Source organism: Callorhinus ursinus, unplaced genomic scaffold (genome assembly GCF_003265705.2).
Source record: "Callorhinus ursinus isolate GAN/ISIS: 27379988/994484 unplaced genomic scaffold, GSC_fseal_2.0 scaffold38, whole genome shotgun sequence".
NCBI lineage: Eukaryota > Metazoa > Chordata > Mammalia > Carnivora > Otariidae > Callorhinus > Callorhinus ursinus.
In genome coordinates, this window is record NW_027397100.1 from 13,936,786 (window position 1) to 13,961,176 (window position 24,391).

A 24,391-nucleotide genomic window follows, 5' to 3' on the forward strand; every position below is an offset into this window, starting at 1 on the left:
GCCTCCTGCGGTCATTTGGTCAGCCGGGGGCGGGAGGGTGGGGCAGGCAACCGGGTCCAAGGTCCTTCCACCCGCTCTAAACCGCCTGCACCGAGGGACCGCCAGGGGGCGCCACGCACGGGGGAACGCAGAGGGGCGGGCGAGACTTCCCCGAGGTGACGGCCCCTGCAGGTGAGCCCACCTGGCGTCCCAGGCAGAGGAAGTCCGCCCAGAGGCTTACGCTGGGGCTGAAAGTGAGACCCATGATGTGACTGGAGGGAAACCGGGAGAATGGTGGTGAGAGACGAAGCTCCCAGCACCAGCCTGGCAGTGCCCTCCGCCATCCGAGTGCCATCCGCGCCGTGCGCCTTACGCCGCCAAGCAGGCAGCGCGATGCGGGGCTCGATCCCAGAACCCTGGGATCATGACCTGAGCCGAAGGCAGGCACTTAACTGACTGAGCCACCCAGACGCCCCAAGATGTACTAAGTATTAATGTTGACTAATGCTAAAAGTGGGACCCTGGCATGTTCTGGACAACACAGAAGCCTCGAAGGCTGAATGCCATTGTGGTCTGGACAGCATCAAGATTCTACAAAGCCAACTGTGAAAAGAGATTGTTGGTAGTGGGGATGAGGGGCTCTTTATAGCTTTTCCAGAAAGATACCCAGGCTGGGGTGCCTTCCTTAAAACATTTGCCTGGGTCTCCAACACCACCTTGTTGGGGGTGCTGGTGTTGTCAGAGGCAGCATCTGCCGGTGACCACAGGTGCACTGGGGGAAGGCCCGGTGGCCCATGTGGCACCTTAAGATGATGATGAAACCACAAGAGTCATGGGCAGGCAGCCTGGTCTTTACCACAAACATGGGAGTGCCAGCCTCTGGGACTCCTCAAAACACAGCCACTTTTCCCATTCAGGGTACCATAGGTGACCCATACTGTTTGTTCCAGACATTGCATTCCAGGCAAAAGTGAAAAGATGGGACCTGTGTTGGCAAAAACATGACGTTCTGCAGCATTCCATTTTCCCTGATTTTCAGCATCCAGAGAACCACAGCGTATGAGGACTGGATGGATCCCGACAGCCCAGCTGTTCCGATCTGCTCATTGGTGAGACTGAAGCCCAGCGAGGGAATCAGTGTCCCTCCTAGGGTCACACTGCCAGTGGGTTTGCACAGGGAGCTGACTGTTTTCACTTCTCTCTCCCCCTCAATGCCCGAATCCTCCCTGACACAGAGCAGGGATGGTGGGGCCTCTTCTCTTCTCTCTAGAAAAGAGTTGGATAGACATATTCTTCCCGAGGTCTGAATGAATGTCTTTCCTTCTTTACTTTTCTGCTCCCAAACTGGAAAACTACATTTGAAAAAAGGAGCTTACTTAACTTACATTCAAACCATGGTAATGGTGGCTCTCTAGACCGGATAATGCAGGACTCTGTAGGGTACAGTAAAGACTGTGCATTTTTTTTTTTCTTCTACGTATGATGTGGAGTCTTGGAGGGTTTTAAGTTGAGTTATGAGAAGGGCTGACATATTAAAAAAAAAAACAACAAAACTTTCTGGCTGTTGTGTGATGTTCCCTACTGGTCTCTAAAAGGCAAAAGTGGATAAGGGGAGGCGTGTCAGCTCCGGGGTGTTGGTCCAGCTGTGGGTGTGGGGGAGTCAGGGTGGTGACTGAGAGGTCTGAGGGAGGCAGGCTGTTCCGGGCCAAGGACAACCACTTGCTTGTCACTTCGTCAGACCAGAGACTAGTCATTGAGCCACCTGGAGTGATGAAGCCCTTTTTGCTAACTTTGGCTGAAGACCTTGTCCCAAGTCTCTTCAGTGGAGGGAGAGCGTGGGCACTCCAATGCCTGGGAGGACGGGCTGGCGGGCAGCAACGTGAAACACCACTCATCTGGGGAAGAGGGAAGAGCCCCCAAATCCTAGGAGAGACCCTGCCCCACCATTTGCTAGCTCTATGACACCCCCAGCAAACTATTCGGCTCCTCTGAGTTTCAATGTCTCATTCTTCGGTTTAGAATAATAAATCAGGTTTGAGGGCTCAACATGGAACACACTGAAATTTTTTTTTTTAAAGATTTTATTTATTTATTTGAGAGAGAGAGAATGAGAGATAGAGAGCACAAGAGAGAAGAGGATCAGAGGGAGAAGCAGACTCCCCGCTGAGCAGGGAGACCGATGCGGGACTCGATCCCAGGACTCCAGGATCCTGACCTGAGCCGAAGGCAGTCGCTTAACCAACTGAGCCACCCAGGCGCCCGGAACACACTGAAATTTGATGCAACAAATGTAGCCTCTTTGTTTTCTAAACCCTCATAAGAGGAGAGCTGGCACCCAGCCAGACATCTTCTCTAGGGGCAGGTGCCAGAACTTAGGCGCCAAGTGTAACTTCCAGATTTTTCGGTTGGCGCCCCCAGACCTCCTCTCCTAGCCCCAGGGGTCGGGGGAGGAGGTCTGGTGTGCGAGGAGAGTGGGGGAGGACAGGGAAAGCAGGAAAGAAGGGAGGCAATAGCGACCTTTTCTCACACTAGCCCCTGAAATCACTTGGCTTTTGCACCCTTCACAGCTGCCTTAGGGAGGACAGGGTCCCGAACCACCACTGCCTGTCTGTAGCAGCCCCTGTACCCGAGCCTTGGAAAGGTTTTAAGTAGACGAGAGTCCTTGTCAAACTTGCCCAGCCCAAGGTGGTAGCACCGGCCCCTCTTTCCAATCTGACAGAAGCTTCTACCCCTGCCACCCTCGGCATCTCTCCAATCTTTCCACAGGGTCAGGATGTGAAGGGATGGCTCGCGTCTGCTCCTGGTAGACACATGCGTGCAATACCACTCACCTGGGGAAGAGGGAAGCACCTTCAGATCCCGAGCTAGACCCTGTTCCACCATTTATTAATTCTGTTCCAATTTACTCATTTCTTTTTTCCTTTTCTTTTTTAGAGAGGGAGAAAGGCAGGGGTGGGGGGAAGGGCAGAGGGCGAGAGAGAGGATCTTTTTTTTTTTTAACAGTTTTTTTTTTTAAAGATTTTATTTATTTATTTGACAGAGAGACACAGCGAGAGAGGGAACACAAGCAGGGGGAGTGGGAGAGGGAGAAGCAGGCTTCCCACGGAGCAGGGAACCCGACGCGGGGCTCGATCCCAGGACCCTGGGACCGTGACCTGAGCCGAAGGCAGACGCCTAACAACTGAGCCACCCAGGTGCCCCTAGAAGCTGAAGAGTTAAGCAGAAAATTGTATATATTCCCAGGCCTAATTCTTAATCCATTGTTTCTATGTGTATTATTTTAATTTTAATTTTAATTTATTTATTTTTAAAAGACTTTATTTATTTATTTAAGAGAGAGAGAATGAGATAGAGAGCACGAGAGGGAAGAGGGTCAGAGGGAGAAGCAGACTCCCCGCTGAGCAGGGAGCCCGATGCGGGACTTGATCCCGGGACTCCAGGATCATGACCTGAGCCTAAGGCAGTCGCTTAACCAACTGAGCCACCCAGGCGCCCTATTTTAATTTTTAAAAAAAGATTTTATTTATTTATTTGAGAGAGAGAGGGAAAGAGAGAGAGAGAGAATGAGTCAGGGGAGGGGCATAGGGAGAGGGAGAAGCAGACTCCCTGCTGAGTGCAGAGCCTGTCGTGGGGCTCAATTCCAGGACCCTGAGATGATGACTTGAGCCAAAGTCAGACGCTTAACCAACTGAACCACCCAGGCATGCCTTATTTTAATTTTTTATACTTAGTTTAAATTTTCATCAAACCCACACATCCACATGCTTTTCAGAGTCAGCTTTGAATAAGAGTGTAGGTGCCACATATCTCCCTTTCTCCATTCCTTGTTCTCCATAGAAAACCACGTTCGTATCTTTTGGTTGTTTCTTTGGATGTCACTTCCATATCTATAAATAAGATGCTTACTATTGTTATTTTTTTTCACTTTTAGGTATTACGCATTGAATTCCTGCTCTGAAAAATGAGAATTTAGCTCTCTGTCATCTCCTTTGAGTATGTCCAGAATCATTAGGTATCTTATCAATTTTATCTGCCTGGAGACCTTGCCCCTGGACCCTTGCACCTGCTCCACACTGAGCTGGGTGCCTCCATACCTGCTGACCTGCTGTCATCTTGGGTCTCCTTTTACATCATCCTGGAGGATTCTCTTTGATACCCTCCTGAGATGAATGCCTGCTTTCCGGATCCAAGGCCTTTTCTGATCCTTTACTTTTGGTGGAGCATCTCCTGATGGCCTCTGGAAAATGTCTGACTTCCATGGACCAACCTCACACTTGGTTAATAGTGTGGTTGCTCATTCCATATTGGAAATGATTTCCTCTCAAAATTTTGAAAGCATTGCTCCGTGGCCTTTCAACATCTAGTGTCACCATGGGGAAATCTGAGCCCCTTCCGAAGCTTGTCTCTTTGTATATAAGCTGTGCCTGCTCTCTGAAAGCTTTCACGATTTTCTCTTAACTACAGGGTGTTGAAATTTCATGACGATGTGCCTACATTTTTTGTAGGATTATTTTATTTTATTTATTTTTTAATAGCACTTTCTAGTTTCTTTCTTTTTTTAAAGATTTTATTTATTTATTTGACAGAGAGAGACACAGCGAGAGAGGGAACACAAGCAGGGGGAGTGGGAGAGGGAGAAGCAGGCCTCCCGCGGAGCAGGGAGCCCAATGCAGGGCTCGATCCTGGGACCCTGGGATCACGACCTGAGCCGAAGGCAGACGCTTAATGACTGAGCCACCCCAGCGCCCCTGTAGGATTATTTTAATCAGTTCCCCTGAGCTCTCTGTGAGCCCTATCAGTCTGGAAACATACACCCTTCAATTCTAGGACATTTTTTTCTTGATTTAGGTGTTTGATGATTTCCTGCCCTTTGTGTTTCTTGATCCCTATTTCTGGAATTCTTATTTTTCCAACGGGGAATTCCCTGACTCATTCTCTCATGTGCTTCTATTTTCCCTGCTGCTTTGCTCTCTCTCATTGAATCTAATTTCTAGGAGTTTTATCTTTGTACTTTTATTCACTAAAGTTTTTTTCTCATTATTTTTCTTTCTTTTTAAAAACAGTATCCTGTTTTAGTGTCCTGGTCTTAATAGTTTCTCTTCTTTTGATGATTTTTCTGATGACATTGTCTGCTGCATAATGTTTTTTTTTAAGTTTTTTTTTTCTCTTTGCCACCCACCCCTCTTCTTCTTTTTTTTTTTTTTTTGTATATTAGAAGCTTTCCTCATCTGGCTAGTAGTTGTTGGTTATTTGCTTCTATTTTGGGTGGGCCGCCACTAACTGGCTTATTTTATTGAAGGACACACAGTGTATGTGTCTTCGGGTTTTTTCGTCTTGAACTGGTCAAATTTTCCTGGGAAGAATCCTCTGCAATCTTTATGACCTGAAAGTTTGGCTCCTCTCAAATTCATACATTGAAATGCCAACCCCCAGTGTGATGGTGTCAGGAGGTGGGGCCTTTGGGAGGTGCTTAGGGCCCTCATGAATAGAATTAGTGTCTTCCTTAGAAGAGACCCCAGAGAACTCTCTCAGCCTATCATCTACCACGTGAAGAAACAGTAAGAAGTCCCCACCTATAAACCGGGAAGTAGAGCCTCACCAGACACTGAATCTGCTGGTACCTTGATCTTGGACTTCCCAGGCTCCAAAACTGGGAGAAATGAATGTTTATTGTTGAAGCTACCCAGTCAATGGTAGTTTGTTACAGCAGCCTGAACAGAATAAAACAGTGTCTGCATCTTCAGGTTTTTTTTTCCTCTGGGATTGGTCAGATTTCTCCAAAACCCTGCTCAAAATGTATAAATATGCCTGCCACAGGCCTCAAAGCTGAGATGGGAAAGAATGCTGGGTCTGAAAATTGAATATGTACAACTTCACTTAAGTCTCCGGTGTTCAGTAGGTTACCCCTGCTCTCACATGGCATCATGTCGCCTCTCCCCTGCCCAGAGACCATGTATTAGCCTCCGCAGATAAGAAAGCTCTAGACTTCCACTCAGATAGGAGAAGGAAAGTCAGTGTCACACGGGGGAGGAGACCTGGGCTGTGCAGATTTTCATGGATCCTGGTGTTGGAGACCCCATTTACCCCACTCCCAGAGAGAGCTGGCCACCGCCAAGCCCGTGACTCCTGGGAGTTTGGTGGCCCGGATCTGGCCTCCTCTGAGCTGTTGGCTTAGCAATTTCTCTTCTCAGCTCTCTTAAGAATCGCTTCTGCTTCCGTTTCCAGTGTTCACAACGGCTTGTTATTGTTTCTTTTCCTGTTTCCTTTCGTCCTTGTGGTTTTAATACCACAAATAAAATCCCTTTGCTGTTGGCTCGGTGGTGTTTCGGGAACACGCAAGTGTGGATTTAGGTCACCAGAGTTAGACAGAAGGAGCTACCTCCTCCCCTCTTTACCCTCACTGCAAAAAGCTACATGTTCTCTTTCTCTCTCCACCTGCAGTTCTGCGCAATTCTGGCACTTGACATAGCATCAGGCATGTATAGCGTAGTGGGCTATACTCACCCAGAAGGAGGGGGACAGTCAGACACTGCCTGGCCTCATAGCTTTCTGCTCCCCTGCCCTGGCCCTGGAGCCAGACTGGCCAGAAAGAGCAGGGGTTTCACCATCGTCAGCCCCGCAGTTTGGGACTTGGCACCAAGAGTGCCCCCCCCAAACATGGTTGCTCTTCTGGCTCTGATTCCAAACCTGGGTGTTCACTGTGGGGCTGAGTACTCGTTTGATTCCTTTACCAGCTATGGAGTCCTTTCTACCCTCCCCCTACAGACTTGTCCCCTGCCTCCCACCTAGCCTTCCGTCACCCCCATGAGAGTTCTCTCTCCATGTGCAGGAAGTACAGTTTTGTTTCTTGTGACACAGTCTGTATCACTTATAAAGCGTCGTTCCTCCAGAGAGTAGCAATGTGGTTTCCATCCAATCAGGGTCCCCTGATTTCCTAAGTTCCTCGAGGAAATAAGAGGGGGGAGTGATATCATTAAGAAGGTGGCATAGGTCATTCTCCACCTCAGTCCCCTTCACAGAAAGACCAACTAGCAACTCTCTACAGACAAAACAGCATTATGGCAATTCCAGAACCTGGGGGTGAGATGGAAATGTGGACCTCAGAAATGGAGTAAAAGTGTACACTCCGATGGTACGACCCCTCCCCCCAGGCCAGAACAGTGCTGCACCCAGAGGGACCCCCTGGTCTATGATTTCTCCAGGGGGAGAAAGAGAACCTAAGGTGGACATCCTGCTGGGCCTTGTGGGATGCTTTCAGAGGGGCTCACGGGGGTCTTGCTTCACGGGGGTCACTGGGAGAATCTGCAGGGTTTGATTAGTGGGAATCAGATAGAGATGGAGAAGGGGGCAAAGCATACACCAGTTAGTACTCAGTTCTTGGACTGCATTCCGGCTTGCAGCAGACCTGAGCAGAGATCCCAGCCAGCGTTTCTGTTCCTCTGCAGAGCCAAGCCAGTGATTCCAAATGGCTAGGGAACTCCGTGGGCAGTTCCATCTGATTTATGTCCCCAGCCAAAGAGCCACACCTGCCATGGTGCTCATTCTATGGCCTGTCCAGGCAGGGAAGCAAATTTGCAGCCCTGCCCAACTGCAGAGTATAGCCTCCAGTCCTGCTGACCGGGAGCCTGGCTGGAGAACCTGGGCAGCCACAGGTTAGGCTATCCTACAGCTGTGCTTGGGCAGGGAACCAAGCCAGCAGCTCTGTCCAACTGTTACATATATAGCCTCTGGCTCTACATAATCAAGGAACCTGAACAGTGACCCTGAGCAGCTTTGGAACCCAGGCTCTGGCACTTCACAGAGGAGGAGCCAACAGCCTACATCCCTGCCCTACCTCCTTGCTGCAGCCCAGCCCAGCCTGCACCCTTGTTCAATGGTTGAAGACAGCCTGTGGCCTCACCCAGGCAGGGAACCCAGCCAGTGTCTCCACCCAATTGTCGCACATAGGCTGTAGCCCTGTGTGACGAGGGGGTCTGAACAGCAACCCCACTGACCACGGAGCACAGCCTCCAGTGCCACCCAACTGTGGAATACCTCTGGAGGCACCTCTTTTTTTTTTTTTTTAAGATTTTATTTATTTATTTGACAGAGAGAGACATAGCGAGAGCAGGAACACAAGCAGGGGGAGTGGGAGCGGGAGAAGCAGGCTTCCCGCAGAGCAGGGAGCCCAATGTGGGGCTCGATCCCAGGACCCTGGGATCATGACCTGAGCCGAAGGCAGACGCTTAACGACTGAGCCACCTAGGCGCCCTGGAGGCACCTCTTGACCAGAGTATGGTCAGCAACTTTGCCCAACAGCAGAGCACAGCCGGTGGCCTTGCTCAGCTTCAAGACACAGCCTAAGCCCCACCTGTTGGCAGGGCACAATGTGAGGTCTCATTGGACCACACCACAAAGGCCTGCTGCAGCCCTACCTGAACATGGAATCCAGCCAGTGGTGCCATCTTGTCTGGGAGCACAGCCTGAAATCCCACTTGACCAGGGGCGATTATGGAGCCCAGCCTTAGCCGGGTCCAACAGCAGAGTACACCCAGTGGTACCACCATGTCAGGAAACAGCCTGAGATCTGATCCAAACAAAGGTGATTGCAGAGCCCTTGTAGTGGTCCCACCCGACCATGGGGCACAGCCGGCAGCTCTGCCTGAATGCAGAGCCCAGCCAGCAGGCCCACCCAACCGTGGAGTCACAACATCCCCTGCCCACCCGCCCCCCCACCCCACCCCGACCTCAGAGCCTGTCATTCTCAGCTGTGAAAGGTTGAAAGCTTTCCCTCTAAGATCAGGAACAAGGCAAAGGTGTCCACTCTCGCCACTTATATTTAATATAGTCCTAGGAGTCTTAGCCAGAGCAATCTGGCAAGAAAAAGAAACGAAAAGCATCCAAATCAGAAAGGAAGAAATAAAATTTTCTCTGTTTGTGGATGACATGATCTTATATATAACACATCCTAAAGGCTCCACCAAAAAACTTAGAAGTAATAAGCAAATTTAGCCAAGTTGCCGGATATAAAACCAACATACAAAAATCAGTTCTGTTTCAGTACACTAACAACAAAGTATTTGAAAAAGAAATAAATGAAAACAATCCCATTTACAATAGCATCAAAAGCAATAAAGTATTTCCCAGAATAAATTTAACCAAGAAGGTGAAAGATCTCTATACTGAAAACTACAAGACTTTGATAAAAGAAATTGAAGAAGGTACAAATAAATGGAAAAGTATCTCATGTTCATGGATCAGAAGACTTAACATTGTAAACATGTCCATACTACCCAAAGACATTTATGGACTCAGTGCAATTCCTAAATCAAGAGTCCAGTGACATTTTTTTTTACAGAAATAGAAAAAAAAAATCCTAAAATTTGCATTGAACCACAAAAGATCTTGAATATCCAGAGCAATCCTGAGAAAGGAGAACAAAGCTGGAAGCATCACACTTCCTGATTTCAAGCTATATTATAAAGCTATCTATGGTAATCAAAACACTATGAAACTGACATAAAAATGACACACAGACCAATGGAACAGAACTGAGAGTCAAGAAATAAACCACACCTATATGGTCAACTAATATTTGACAAGGGAGCCAAGAATATTCAACGGAGAAAAGATAGTCTTTTCATAAATGGTGATGAGAAACCTGGATACTCACATGAAAAGGAATGAAAATATCTTTCACCATTCACAAAAATTAACTCAAAATGGATTAAAGACTTAAATGTAAGACTTGTACCATTAAACTCCTAGAAGAAAATATAGGGAGCTCCTTAACATTGGTCTTGGCATTGATTTCATGGATATGACACCAAAAGCACAGGCAACAAAACAAAAATATAAACAAGTGGGACTACATCAAACTAAAAAGCCTCTGCACAGCGGAAGAAATGATCAACAAAATCAAAACGCAACCCGTCCCCAGAGGCCATGGGCGTTGCTGTGAGGGCCACAGCTGCCCCCTTTTCAGAAGAATTGCCCTTGACCAGACGGCATGGGCGCTGCCTTGCCCGGAAGCTTTTATCATCTTCCCCTCAGGGGCAGTCTGTCACCAAGACTGACTGACACTGAAATATATAAGAGGGTTTCCTTGCCTCAAGGCAGGACCAGCTCTGGTACAATTCACACTGCAGGTTCCCTGTGAGGTCAGGCTGAAGGTGCTCTCCACCTGGGACCATATCCTTGCTTAGCTCTTTCTCCCGTCCTGTCTTGTTCCTTCACCTTCCTTTTCCTGAGAATATTCCTGCAGGAAATCATGTGGACCCAAATCCCTCTTTCAGACTCTGCCTCCAGGAAAACTGGACCTGAAACAACCTATTTTATTGATCAGAAAAATTTCAAGGAAGCTAAACGATATATGTATCACCCATTTAATAGGGAGTAGACCTAGGGTATCACCCAGATAGGTCTACTGCCAGTGCCTCTGCTCTTAACCACGACAGGATCCTGCCTGAGGTGCCTTGGTCTTCTTAGGTCCCTGGTTGTTAGTTGGGGGTTCAAATTGAAGGACCACATAAGTTTTCTCCCAGACCCAGAATATATTCTAATTTGGAGGGAGGCCTTATATAGACAAGCTACTGGGCCTTCTTCTTTTTTAAACATCTCTTTTGAGGTGTCTGCCGCTTTAATAAAGGAAGAGAAGTATGTTGAGAGATCTCACCAGAAGAAGAGAGCATGTTGTCCTGCTTTCAGCGTGGAGAGAAGAAATTTGAGGTGATGAGCTGGAGGAGAAAAGACCAGGGTAGCTGTCTTCCAGTATTTGACATGGAGTTGTTTTTGGTTTCCTTCTCTGTGGCTGTTCGAGGGCAGAAGTCAGGATGATGGTGAAATGTTATGGAAGGTACATTCTGGTTCAATAGAAATAACTTCCTAAAATGACAGGAGTCCAAGGATGGAATGTGCTATGTTGACATGTACTAATTTTTCCATCACTGGAAGAGTTTAAGAGAAAATGTGAGGGTTGTTTAGAGTGAATTTTTGCTTTTGATACATCACAGATGAAACAGCCTCTTAGTTCTGAATTCTAAGAATCTATGCTCAAAAACTTAAAAAAAAAAGCCTCCCTATTGTTGACACCAAGGATTTTCAATCTTCTTTCTAAAGCAGCAGAAAACTTTTTAAAAACAAAAACTTAAATGGAATTCCATGCATCAAACAGATCAAAGGAAAGATGTTCAGGTTAAAGCTGGAAGGGAGAAGGGAGGAGGGACCAAAGCCCTACCATCTTAGCCTAACCTTGATTTTCTAATTTTGAAGCCAGAGCTAAGTCTAAGTTTCTTATATTTGCATTCAAGACTTTAAAAGTCCTCTGGCTATGCAATTCTGCAACATTATTCTGTACATGAGCTCCCGGCTATATCCCTGCAGTGTTTTTCATTGTTTCCAAATGCCGGCTGCCCCTGCTGTGTGCACCACCCCCCTCCCTGCAGTACGCTCTCACACCCTCCCCTCTGCCATTTCTCTGAAACCCATCTTCCTTCGAGGCTCCGAGAATGTCCTCCACGAAGCTTCGCTGACCACCCTGGCCTTTGCCTTTGCTGACTGTCCCATGTTCTGTTCTACTGGAATATGGTTTTTTTTGTTGTTGTTGTTTTTGCTTTGTTTTGTTTGACTTGGATGCAGCACAGACAACTTTGTATTGTTTTTATTCATGTGCGCCATCCCACCTGACCACTGTGATGATAGATTTCCTGCTTTCTGCATTCTAGGCCTGTGATAGGATCGCACTTCTTGGCCCTCTTGTGGCTGGATGGGGCCATGTCACTGTTGTAGTCAGGGAGTTAGGCGCTGCACATAACTTCCAAGGTCCCGGCATGTAAGGGGCAGTTCAAGACCCACCAGTCTTGCCCTCTGCCGTGGTGATCAGCAACAACTGAGTGGCTATCCATCAGTTTGGGTGCCTGAGTAAGAAGCTGTGGAGCAGTGTCTCCAGCCAGCCTGAGGTGGACACGCAGCACGAGTGAAAAATAAACCTTTGTTCTTATAAGCCACTCAGAGTCTCCCCCCGCCCAATCCCGCCCCATAACCTAGTTTATCCTAATACGGTTGGCTATTAGGGGAGAGTATCCTACACTGTTTTGTATTTCTGATGCTCAACAGAGTAACTTGTTCATAGTAGATGCTTAATCAAGATCTGATTTATTTAGCAAACCTTTCTGAAGTGTTTTTGGAAGTTCATCTAAAAATGATTCCTTTCCATCTTCCTGAAGAAGCCGTAAGCATTTTAGGGCCAGGAACCTCTTTAGATAATTGCTCTGCCACTATGTCCCGAGCACCGGTCCACAGGAAACTTAAAACGGCCTGCATAGGGGGGGATAGGTTGTGGGGGTAGGGGCAGTTAGAGAAAGATATTCTAGGAAGGATGAAAACGTGACCTGACCTGGACACAGCCGTGGTTAATTCCCGGGAAAGAAGACAAATGAAATGATGCAGTGAGAGAGAAAGAGCAGCTTCTAGAAAGGTCTGGGCCACAGTAAAGAAGCCAGTGAAGTCATCCTGAGAGGTGCAAGAGAGCTAGAGACAGGGATACACTTGGAAACGAAAGAGTTATACTCTTTCCCTGGAGCTGGAACAGAAAGGTAACATTGTCTATGGTTCAAACACAGAGGACAGATCTGTCCTTGAGCCTGGATTCTGGGTAAACACCCTGGATCTTAGACTTGACATTAGTTTAGTTAGTTTGGAAATTTTCAACCTTGATTTGAAAAAGCACAGGGAGCAGAGAGGTCTCTGAATCACTGACAATCCCTGCCCCCTGTTTGGAATGCTGACAGTGCTGACAAGGGAGGAGCTAGGAGAGGCGCAGGGCGGAAGGAGATAAACGGTCAAACGCTCCAAGAAGTCAAGGCAGCTGAGAATTCATGGTAGATACCGACAGCGACCAGTCACTAGGGCTTGTCTGTATGTCAGACACTCTTCTACACCATTCTATGTGCTTTACAAGTATTACCTTATTCATCTTCACAGCAAACCTCTGAGCTCAGCAGTGTTGTCTCCATATTAGAAACGAAAACTGAGGTTCAAAGAAATGAACTGGTTTGTTAAAAGTCACATGGTTAGTGACACACACACACACACACACACACACACACACACACACACACAGCTGAATAAAATCTTGCCATTTGCAACGGCATGGACCGAGCTAGAGTGTAATGCTAAGTGAAATAAGTCAGTCAGAGAAAGACAAACACCATATGATTTCACTCATATGTGGGATTTAAGACACAAAACAAATGAGCAAAGTGGAAAAGAAGAGAGAGAGAGGCAAACCAAGAAACAGACTTAACTCTAGAGAACAAACTGATGGTCACCAGAGGGGAGGTGGGGGGGGAGCTGATGGGGACTAAGAGCACACTTATCAGAATGAGCGCCGGGTGTTGAATCACTATATTGTACATCTGAAACCAATATGACACTGTAAGTTCACTAACTGGAATTTAAACAAAAACTTAAAAAAAGGTCACATGGCTGATAAGTTGTAAAGTGAGGATTTAAACCCAGATTTGTTTGGGTTCAAAGCTTTCATTTTGTTTTTAAGATTTTATTTATTTATTTGAGGGAGAGAGAGAGCGAGAGAGGGAACACAAGCAGGGGGGAGTGGGAGAGGGAGAAGCAGGCGCCCCGCCGAGCAGGGAGCCCGATGCGGGGTTCAATCCCAGGACCCTGGGATCATGACCTGAGCCAAAGGCAGACGCTTAACGACTGAGCCACCCAGGCGCCCCCATTTTTTTTTAATTCCTGGTGATAGATTGTCATACATCCTTTCAAGATACTAGAAGAAAAAGTGCCAGCATATCTGCTGCCATTGCTAATTACACATAGCACCAGGAGCCAAGGAGCTGGAATGTAATAGAGATAAAGATAGAAAGCCAGAAAATCTCCAAGCCTCACGAGGGCCAGTAGTCTCATTGTCTTTCCCCACCACCCTCCAATGTCCCCACCCCCAAAGACTGCAATGAAGCAAAATGTAGATGGGAAGTGGTCTTTTTATGAGTCTCCTCTACTGCTGAAAGCCAGTGTTGATGGTGCTAAATAATGCACATAATGGATTCAGGTCTTTCCTTCGTTAGGCCACTAGTCTGCTAATCAGCATCCACAAGAACAAGCATGCAGGGTTATGATGACATTCTTTACTGGAGGAGAAGTAGATCTTGAAACAGTTTAGTGTAGGAGAAACTCTGTACCTTTAAGGGTTCTTTGGATGTGCAAAGGAAGTCCCTTCAAGACTAAGGCTTCTGCAGGAATGGGGCTCCCATGAGTTCCTCTCCTTTCTCTCTCTCTTCAGTCTTTCACGACTCTAGAAACCATCTCCTTCCTCAAGAATGGAGGAAGTTATGCCTTTGGTTTGGCCCTGAGCCTTGTAAACTCAAATGGCACCTTGGGTTTCTTTTCAGCCACCCTTTCTGGAAGGAAAGGAAATGCTTCCAGTCCATAGGGCTGATGTCCTCACTAGTGATCCTTAGAAGAAAGCCCCTTGTCAAAGAGCACTTTTTTCTTTCTTTCTTTTTCTTTCTTTTCTTTCTTTTAGTTTTCTGTTTTGAGGATTAGTTATTTACAGCAAATTTGTCATTGTTGGTCTTAGGCGAAGCCCTTCTCTTGTTTTATTTTTACTGATGTATTGATTTTTATCCCCACAATCAACTCCCATCCATGTCCTGCATAGGCAACTCTTCTGATGTTTTAATATGTACCTTTTTAGAGTGTATGTATTTTTATTTTACATAAATGGTTTTAGGTAATATATTTCATTCTGTTGTTTATCTTTTAAAATTAGCAGTAGTTTGGAGAAGTCAACTTCACTCAGCTATAATTTCCATAAAATAAAATGCACCCATTTTAAGTGTGTAAATTTTGATGTTTTGACACCTGTGTATAGAACATTTTCATCATCCTAAAAGTTCTCTCCTGTCCCATCTCAGTCAATGCCCACTCCTCTCACCAGCCCCAGGCAACCACTGATGTGGGTTTTTTGGTCACTGTAGATTAGATTTGTCCTTCCTAGAGTTTTATACAAGTAGATTTACTCAGTATATTCTCTTTTGGTCTGGCTTCTTTCACTCAGTCCAGTTCTTTTTAGATTCCTACATGCTGTGTGTAACAGCAATTAAAGCTTCTTTATTGCTGAGTAGTATTCTATTATATGGATAAACTGCCATTTATTTCTTTGCGACTGGATGGATATTTAAGTTGTTTCTACTTATGATAAATAAAGCTGCTGTGAAAATTTATGTATACTTTTTGGAGTCGACATAACTCTTTATCTTGGATAAATACTTAGGAATGGAATTGCTGGATTGTATGGTAAGTACGTTTAACTTTATAAGAAACCATCAAACTAAAAAAAACCCCCAGGGTGCTTGGGTGGCTCAGTGGGGTAAGCGGCCGACTCTGGATTTCGGCTCAGGTCATGATCTCAGGGTCCTGGGATTGAGCCCCGCGTCGGGACCTGTGCTGAGTGTTGGAGCCTGCTTGAGATACTCTCTCTTTCTTCCTCTGACTCTTCCCCCCACATCTTTCTCTTAAATAAATAAATAAATCTTTAAAAAAAAAACCCAAACCAAACCCAAACCAAACCCCCACCAAACTGACTTCCAAAGTGGTGATACCATTACAGGGAGCACTGGTATTCAACACTCAGCCATATTGATTTGTGTGCACCTAATTCTCCAGCTTACAATAGCCCTCAGCATATTCCCTTATGGAAAGTGTGGGGATTTCTTTGGAACATGTACCCAGGTTTAAAATTCTGAGTCACGACAAATGCTTACACTTAATTGGACTACACATCATTAGATCCTCCCCAGAATGGGTGTTTCCATCTCAGAGTAGGAGCCAGGTTTTGTAGGGCTTGCTACTCTTAGAATTTTGGGATTCTTTTCAAGAAGAACATGAAATTACAAATTCAAAATTAGGCCCAAAAGTGAATATGTATTGAGAACGAGCTAAGAAATTACAGTAGGTTACTGGGACCCTTTAAGATCGTTAGCCTGAAATGCTTACCTACTAACGTTTCCTGATTGCAACCTTGTTTGCCCTCCTTAGCTAGAACATTCTAGAATTCTCAGCACTCACAAGAGTCCAAGCAAGCGAGGGGCCCTGAAACTTCATGAACTTCATAGTCGCTCTGCCTCTGATCCTCACCCCACCAGCAGTCCGTGAAGGTTCCTCTCTTCTCAATTCCCTGACATTTTATGGCATTATTCAGCTTTCTAACGTTTGCAGTCTATATCCAGCCTGCTGCCTGATTTTGTATGGCCCATGAGCTAAGATTGGTTTTTACATTTTCGAATGGTTGAAAAAAATGAAAAGAATAACAGTGACGTGTAAAAATTATATGAAATTTCAGTGTCTATAAATAAAGTTGGATTGGAACACAGCCACACCCATTTGCTCACACACTGTGGTCGCTTTTGTGCTACAAAGGCAGAGCTGAGCATTGCAACAGAGACCACACAGCCCGCAAACCCTGAACAGTTACTATGTGGGCCTTAACAGAGAAGGTCTGATGACCCCGGGTCTAGAGGGTTAATTTTTCTTGGGGACAATGGTCTTATTCCATATCAGAAAGGAGATAGTCCTCCTGTCGGTGAGCCCCGGTTTCTGCCCATTTTGATATGATAGATCTTTCCATTATTTTTTTTTAATATTTTATTTATTTATTTGAGAGAGAGAATGAGAGAGAGAGAGCATGAGAGGGGGGAGGGTCAGAGGGAGAAGCAGACTCCCTGCCCAGCAGGGAGCCCGATGAGGGACTCGATCCCGGGACTCCAGGATCATGACCTGAGCCGAAGGCAGTCGCTTAACCAACTGAGCCACCCAAGCACCCAGATCTTTCCATTATTGTGCTAAAAAGCCTTTGGCTCTTTTCTGATGTATCTGCCAGCCTTATGTGTCTGTAAGCCATTACTCTACCTCCTTCCACTCCCAAATTCAGGACCTCACTACAGAAATGCTTTGTTATTGCTCATGTGCCAATGGGTAAATGCACTTTGGCGGGATGGCTCTGCTTGGGGCTGGAGGAGCAGGGGCGGCTTTATTTTTCACCGCAAATCTCTGGGTGGGCTGGGGTGGCCCTGCTCTGTGCATCTCTCATTGTCTTTGGACCACGGGGGCGTGCTCTTCTCCTGGGGACGGCAGAGGCATGACAAGGCAAGTGAAAACATTCATCACCTCTTAAAGCCTAGGCTCAAGACCGGCACCTTGTCACTTCTGCCCATGTGTCAGTGGCTGAAGCAAGTCCCATAGCCAAGACAAAAGTGAGGGAGAGCAAAGTGCATTTCCCCCTGGGGTAAGACCTTACAAATGTGTGAGTTCAAGTGGGAGTAAAATTGGGGCCGATAACGCCATCTACCGTATATTATAGGAAACACCACAATGGGAGCAAACCGGCCTTTCCTTTGGCACCTAGGAAGATGCTACTTGTTCTTCCCAAACACATGCCCTCTTTTAACACTGTTAAAAGAAAGGTCTGTGGCCTCCCTGCTCATTGCACTCCACAAATGCTGACAAGCGAGTTTCCGGTGGTGATGGCCATGGGGCCATTAGGTATTTCCCTCTGCTTCTGCCCTTCCTTTACTAATGAACCACCAACATCGTAGGGTGTCCTCCCTGCTGGAGGAGACCCAAGGAACACAGAAGTAGCACTCCTTTCCTGTCTCATTGCTCACTCTCTTTTCTTTTCCCAGACTTGAATTACTAGTAAAAACATTTTCCCCCTTCTTGGCTCCCCGGTTGTATTATAAACTTCCTCAAAGGCAAGGCTATGTCCTCTCTTTGTTAACATCTCTTCCCCTCCTATCCCAGCCTCCTCTGGAAGTTGCAGACAAGGTGGTGTATTCAGTAGCCAATCCACCAGTGTGGTTGACTACTTGCCCGTCTGTCCAATCTTCAGTGACTGTTCCCTTTCTGGTTCACTGATCATGAGTCTGCCATGCTCCTCGGGGCAATAAATACCAGTCTGGACTGCCCCGAATGGAGCCCTCTGCCTGTCTTGCCAGCCCAGAAGCCTCCAAGCCTCCTAATCTCCCCCTGAACCCCCAGCGTCCATGAAGCTCATTCTCCTGGTTTTGACTATTACCCTGCTCCTGATCCAGGTCACCCAAGGTAAACAGGATCTCTCCTAAGGGGCAGTGGGTCATGTTCGGGGAATTCTAGGGTCTCTGACAGCCTGCGCTAGGAGAATGGCAGGCTCCACAGAGGCCTTTGGATGATCTCTGTAGCCAAGGGAAAATTTGAGTTGTCTGGTTCCAACTGACCTTGCCAGCGCCATTACTTGACACTCTGATCTCTGGCTTTCTCTGGAAAAGTGGAACATGATGATCTGGGCAGAGGGTATGTGCAAGAAAGAGATTTGGATGTAGAAGACAGTAAAAATAGGTACTTTCCCAAAAACAGTGGTGGGGGAGCAGGATTTGAATTTTGATCTATTGTTGCCTCCATGAAAATGGTTCCTGAATTTCTGATTGAGGATTCTTTTTTAAAAGATTTTATTTATTTATCAGAGAGAGAGAGAGAGAGAAGGAATGCACAAGCAGGGAGAGCAGCGCAGAGAGAGAGGGAGAAGCAGGGTCCCCCCCCCCCCGGGCCCCCCCCCCCCCCCGATGCAGGACTTGATCCCGGGACTCTGGGATCATGACCTGAGCTGAAGGCAGATGCTTCACCGACTAAGCCACCCAGGTGCCCCTCTAAGGATTCCAATTCCATCCTCAGGCAAGCTCAGTTTATCCGGGCTACTTTAGCTTGCAGGTTCTGCAGAGCAGCTGTTCCTAATTATCTTGGCTGGTTAAGACCAGCAAAACGGCCTAGGATGTTGTGGAGAAGGGAGTATGACATTCTTGGGAATTTTACCAATGCCTTAGAAGATGTCCAGATGGATTTATTTCAGATTCCTGTCCCGTTTCATTGATATGGTCAGAGAGGGTACTGAGGGCAAAGGGGAGAGGGAACTGATACGGGACACCTGGTTACACTATACTATGGGGGAGACGAAACCATGGAGAGAGGGGGACTGCCTGTCTCCCCCAAAGGAGCTGGCCAGGGAGGGGAAGCTGCCCAATAATAGGTCCCAGGCCATGGAGTGGGGAGGACTTTGGGATTGTGACTGACACAAAGGGGAGAAGAAAGGATAATGGTCCATCATCTCTCCTAAATGGGGAGGATGCCTTGTAAGGGCTTCTTCCCCATATATGTCCTGTTTCCCTCACTACTGGCTTCTCTGCTGGACTTTGATCTCCCCCTTCCCCTCTGCTTTATTTCAAGACTGACCCTGCCCTCTCCTTTTTTTTTTTTTTTTTTTTTTTGTTCTCTCCTTCCCTTTTGATTGCAGCCATGTATTGCTGGGGTAAGCTGGGAAGGTGCAAAACAACGTGTGAACAGAATGAAGTATTCCATATATTATGCACAGATGAAGCTAAGTGTTGTGTAAACCCCAAGAATGTGCCTGTCAAAACTTGATCCTTAAGTGCACCTGGAACCCTGGGGTAACCTCTTTAGTCTGACCCCTCTAGCCCAACGTTGAGTCCAACATCATTAGAACCCACAGTTCTATTAAATCATTCTTGGCTGTACCATTTGTGTCTGGCAGTTCAGCCTCATTATACTTACAAATCAATAACAAAGGAAAGTGTGTGTGTGGATCAGGGAGAATGGGATGGACCAGTAGGTAGTAATAGTCTGTTTTGCACATCGCTCCTAGCCTGCTGGCGCATAGCTCGTCCCAGATGATATAAATGAAGAACGTTCATTCTATCCATTTGATTCTTGTTTTCTAGACCAGCACTGCCAATAGAACTTTCTACAATGATGGAAAGTCCCATCTCCGTGTTGTTCAATATGGTAACTACCAACCACATGTGGCTATTGAGCATTCAAAATGTGGCTAGTGAATAAGTGCACAGAGTGACCTGTTGTATCCTTGTTTGTCATGCTAAAGCAAAGCCCAAAAGCATTCTAAATGTCCATCAGTAGGAAAATGAAGTCTCCATGCTAATGACGACTATGTCTCACCTAAAAAAGATGATGTAAACATACCTAACTCCGCAAGACATATTGTGGGATGAAAAAAGAAAGACATCCCCTCAAATGGAAAACAAAACATCAGCCAATACTATATGTTTTCTAAAGGTGTGTATATATGTATAAAGTCAGCAGGGGACAACAATGCAGATGCAGATCATTTGTTTTCTAAATCATTCCACAAATACATATTATGTGATTTTTATTAATATCTTTTCCCCTGAAAAGACATTAAGCTCCATGAGGATAGAAAAGAAAAAGAAAAAGAAACGTGGCTAGTGTAACTGGGGAACTGAGTATTTAATTTAATGTAATGTAATCTATACTTATGTTTAGATAGTTAAATGTGGGTAGTGGTTATCATATTAGACACTGTAGATTTAGCCTCTTGAGATACAGGCTGCTTCTTTTTCTCTACTTTCACTCCAAAAGGCTGTAACCCTCCCTGGATAAGACCTGCAATTCTACCTGTTAGGGACTCCAGGATCATGTCTCATCATTTTCTTCAACCTGCAGAGAGAGCTGGTATCAGGCCCCATGTGGGTTCCTGCTCCATCTCTTTCCTTTCTTCCCGGTTGGGGCCATATGATATTGAATTGTGGGCTAGTCTTTTTCCAGGACTGATCCTGAACTGAGACAATGGGTATCTTCCCATCACCTACTCACTCTCCAGTCCCTTCATATGAGAACACTAAAACTGGCCTTAGCCGTATGGCTTGCCTCCGTCATCCCCAGCGCACCCCTCTGCCGAAACTTCCAGCCTCAGTGTCTAAGTCTTAATGAAAGTGTCAAAGGAAGAACACTGGATTCAGAATCAGAAGGTCTGGGTTCAAATCCTTGACCACATATCTGCTGCATGACGCTAGGCAAGCCATTTAACCTTCTCTGTTTTATCTTCTCATCTCTAAAGAGAGGATTCATCCTACCCGAGGCACAGGGCTGTTGTAAGATTAAATGAAATAACAGGTAGGAAATGTCCAGCACAGAGGCTGATTTATTTTCTGTATCTCAGAACAGAATCTAGCACAAATCAAGCATTCAGTCAATATTAGTTGAACAATTTCGACTTAATGAGATATATGTTTGACTTAAAATAGATAGCAGGAATGATCTCACAAGAGAATTCCCTCTTTTAGGCATCACTTCACCTTGGAATAGTATCAGTGTTTGATATTCAAGAATCATGGAATGATACTAGAGATTCATATTGTGATTGTAAGACAAGACACTTAGCAGGGTGGGTACGGTTACATCATCCATCACTGGGATGGCCATTGGTCAACGCTTTCATTATAGCAGAGCAGATTGAAAGGTGCTCTTGCTGGAGCACCTGGGTGGCTTAGTCAGTTAAGTGTCTGCCTTCGGTTCAAGTCACGATCCCAGCGTTCTGGGATTGAGCCCCGCATCGGGCTCCCTGCTTAGCAGGGAGCCTGCTTCTCCTTCTCCCTCTGCTGCTCCCTCTGCTTGTGCTCTCTCGCTCTCTCTGTCAAATAAATAAAAACTGAAAAAAAAAAAAGAAAGATGCACTTGCGTGAGTCAGGTGGTGTCTTCTCTGAATGTCTGGAGTTCTTGTGGACACCAGGCTTTGCCTTAAAAGCAAAATCATTACCTATTAATAAGATCAATTATAAAAACATATTTCGTATTAAAAACAAATGTGGCAGGGTGATATATTAAGAATTTAATGTAGTGGTTACCTGATAATTTTTCCCCCCAGGTTACTTGAGCAGGCATCAGCCTGGAGTGAAAAGTTCATTTTCTTTCTGCCCAGTTATTGGAAGGGGAGCCAGGACTTTTTATTCTAAATCCTGGCCTTCCTCTGCCACCGGGGAACTGAAAAAAAAAATGTGTGTGTGTGTGTGTGTGTGTGTGTGAGAGAGAGAGAGAGAGAGAGAGAGAGTTTCAGGGGCGCCCTGAAGACAACTCTCCCCCTCCCCCCATCTTTGTTAGAGAGACCCAGGCACAAGGAATGCAGTTAAACAGGATTGTCTCAGGAGGCGTGGGATGCAGATTTTAGCTTCAAGTTCAGGAGAGGAGAGGCCTGGCGTTTGGAGGTGTTGAATCTCCGCACAACAGGGAGAAGAGATGGGGGTTTGGTTCCCAGGCTGTTTGATAAAGCGCCCCGAGGTGCTAAGTCCTTGGATGGGACCGCGGGTGTGGAGACAGCCACCGTGATGGCTGTGGTCTTGGGAGACACAGCACAAGCCTCCATGGCTGGGCCTGTGGTCAGCGGGGAAGGCCCTGGTGAGCAATAATTCTCCAATGCCCAGAGCTGCCCGATGAATGGCTGGTGGAAGTCATCAGCAGTAGCTTGAGCATGAAGAGCAAGAGAACTGAAGATCGTCATCATGAAGTAAGGAGCAGGTTCCTCCTCATTTCCCAGAATCGTGGGGTCCTAGCAGGGTCAAGGGGAGGAAGGCAGAAGACCCCAACAGTCACTAACATTGGGCATCTCCCCAACTTGGTAAGTGGCATCTTGGAGCTGAATTTAAAATGCACATAAATAAATAAAGCATTGGCTGAGGCTTGAGTGTGGTGGCGCCTTCACGACTGGTGTGTGGCTATTAACGTGTTAATGACTCTCAGAAGCAACACTCTCATCAGCACCGCGTCATGGCACATTGCTTGAAGCAGGACGCAGTCGGGGATATACTGGCGTAGGGGCATCTCCAACCGCCAGCCCCTCTCTCACAGCCTCGCTCACACTTGCATGCAAACTTGGCCTCATCGCCTCTCTCAAGCCAAAGCCCCTCATCTGGATACTTTTCCTGCCTCACTGGGAAGGCGAGGAGAAGACGTGAGTACGTGCAAGTCAAAGAAGTCTGTAGAAGGCTGTGATTTTACAGTGCTCGTTTCTTCCACCTTCTTGTCATATATATATTTTTAAAAGATTTTATTTATTTGTTTGAGAGACAAAGAGCACAAGCAGGGGGAGGGGCAGAGGGAGGGGAGAGGGACCAGCAGAATCCCCACTGAGCGGGGACCCTGACTCGGGGCTCAATCCCAGGACTCGGAGATCATGAGCTGAGCTGAAGTCAGATACTTAACAGACTGAGCCACCCCAGGGCGCCCCCCTTCTTGTCATATTATTAACCTCACAGGTTAGAGGGAGGGTTCGCTGAGACAGAGTAAAAGTACGTGGCCCAGGTGGGACCTGCTGGGAACTCGATCACTAGCACTTGCCTCCCCCTCTGCACCATGGGATTCAGGCTGCGGGCCGTGGGCAGCCTTTCAGGAGCTGAAAAATACAACTGTGCAGATTTCAGGGGGTGGGGGGTACAGGTCTTAGAGAACTGGCCAGGCCGGGCTGTACCGTGTGGGAGGCATTACCAAGGCTGAAGCTACAGTCTGTTCTGGTCTTGGCAGGATCCAGGAGATACCACACAGTTCCCCGGGGCCAAGTTGGCTCTCTGACCAAGGTCTGCCTCTTTCCCTGTCTCCTGGTCTCTTCTCCCATGGTGGCTTCTCCCACACTGGCCACGTTGGCAACCCGTGCCCCCTGCTGCCCACTGCCCTTAGCCTTGGCCCCGTCTCCTGGCTTAACAGAAAATCACCAGGCAACTGTCACACTCTGGAGTCAGAGCACGTAGGGACTCGAGGGGGACCATGGGGCTGAACTGGACAGAACTCTAGGCCCTGGCACTTGATGGTCTGAGAACAAATACACATGCTCACATGTACTCAAGAACATACACACACACACCCACCCAATTACACGTCTATGCACAAATGACATGCAAGTATAAACATACTCACACATAAATATTCAAGTACTCACATATACAAAGTACACACAAATAACCCGGGCACACAAAATATACATAAAATGCACAAAATGTGAGCATACACAGCTATGCACAAATTTACTCATGCACACAAGTACATATAAACACAATGTAAGGCAAATATAATCTCAGATACCCAACTAGAGACGTGCTATAGCAATTAACCCATCTTTTTCTGTTTCTCCTTAACTCAGTCAAGGCTGTTTCTCTGAATCATCCCAGTGCTTCCAGGCAATCTCTTGTCTACAAGGATTCATAAAGGGGCTTATGAAATATTGCAAAGGACTGTCACAAGGCGGGGCCTGGAATCCCCGGGGTGGAACTTCTGGTGTGTTCCAATAATAAAGCAGATCCTTCTACTGCAGTCAGGAAGTGTCAGGTGTGTTATGTGCCTTCACTAAATACTTTCTGTGGATTCGCTCATTTGGTCCTCCTTAATAACCCTACTAAGTCAGTACTATTATTACCCCCATTGTACAGCTAAAGAACCAGGCTCAGAGTTGATAACATTTTCCAAGGTACTATAGGTAGGAGACGAACTTCAGAACCCAGGCTTGCCAGCATCCAGCTCTGCTGTCCCATTCCGTGTTGAGTCCTGCAGACACTGAATGACATCC

At 46.6% G+C, this 24,391-nt stretch overlaps 1 protein-coding gene across 1 annotated transcript; it reads left to right on the plus strand.

Annotated features, from left to right (window-relative positions):
- Positions 1 to 18,020: 18,020 nt before the first annotated feature.
- DEFB121 (defensin beta 121) lies at positions 18,021 to 19,428 on the plus strand. Its single transcript, XM_025876277.1, has 2 exons — positions 18,021 to 18,078; positions 19,301 to 19,428. Exons 1-2 carry the CDS (start codon positions 18,021 to 18,023, stop codon positions 19,426 to 19,428), a joined length of 186 nt encoding a protein of 61 aa, XP_025732062.1.
- Positions 19,429 to 24,391: the final 4,963 nt, after the last annotated feature.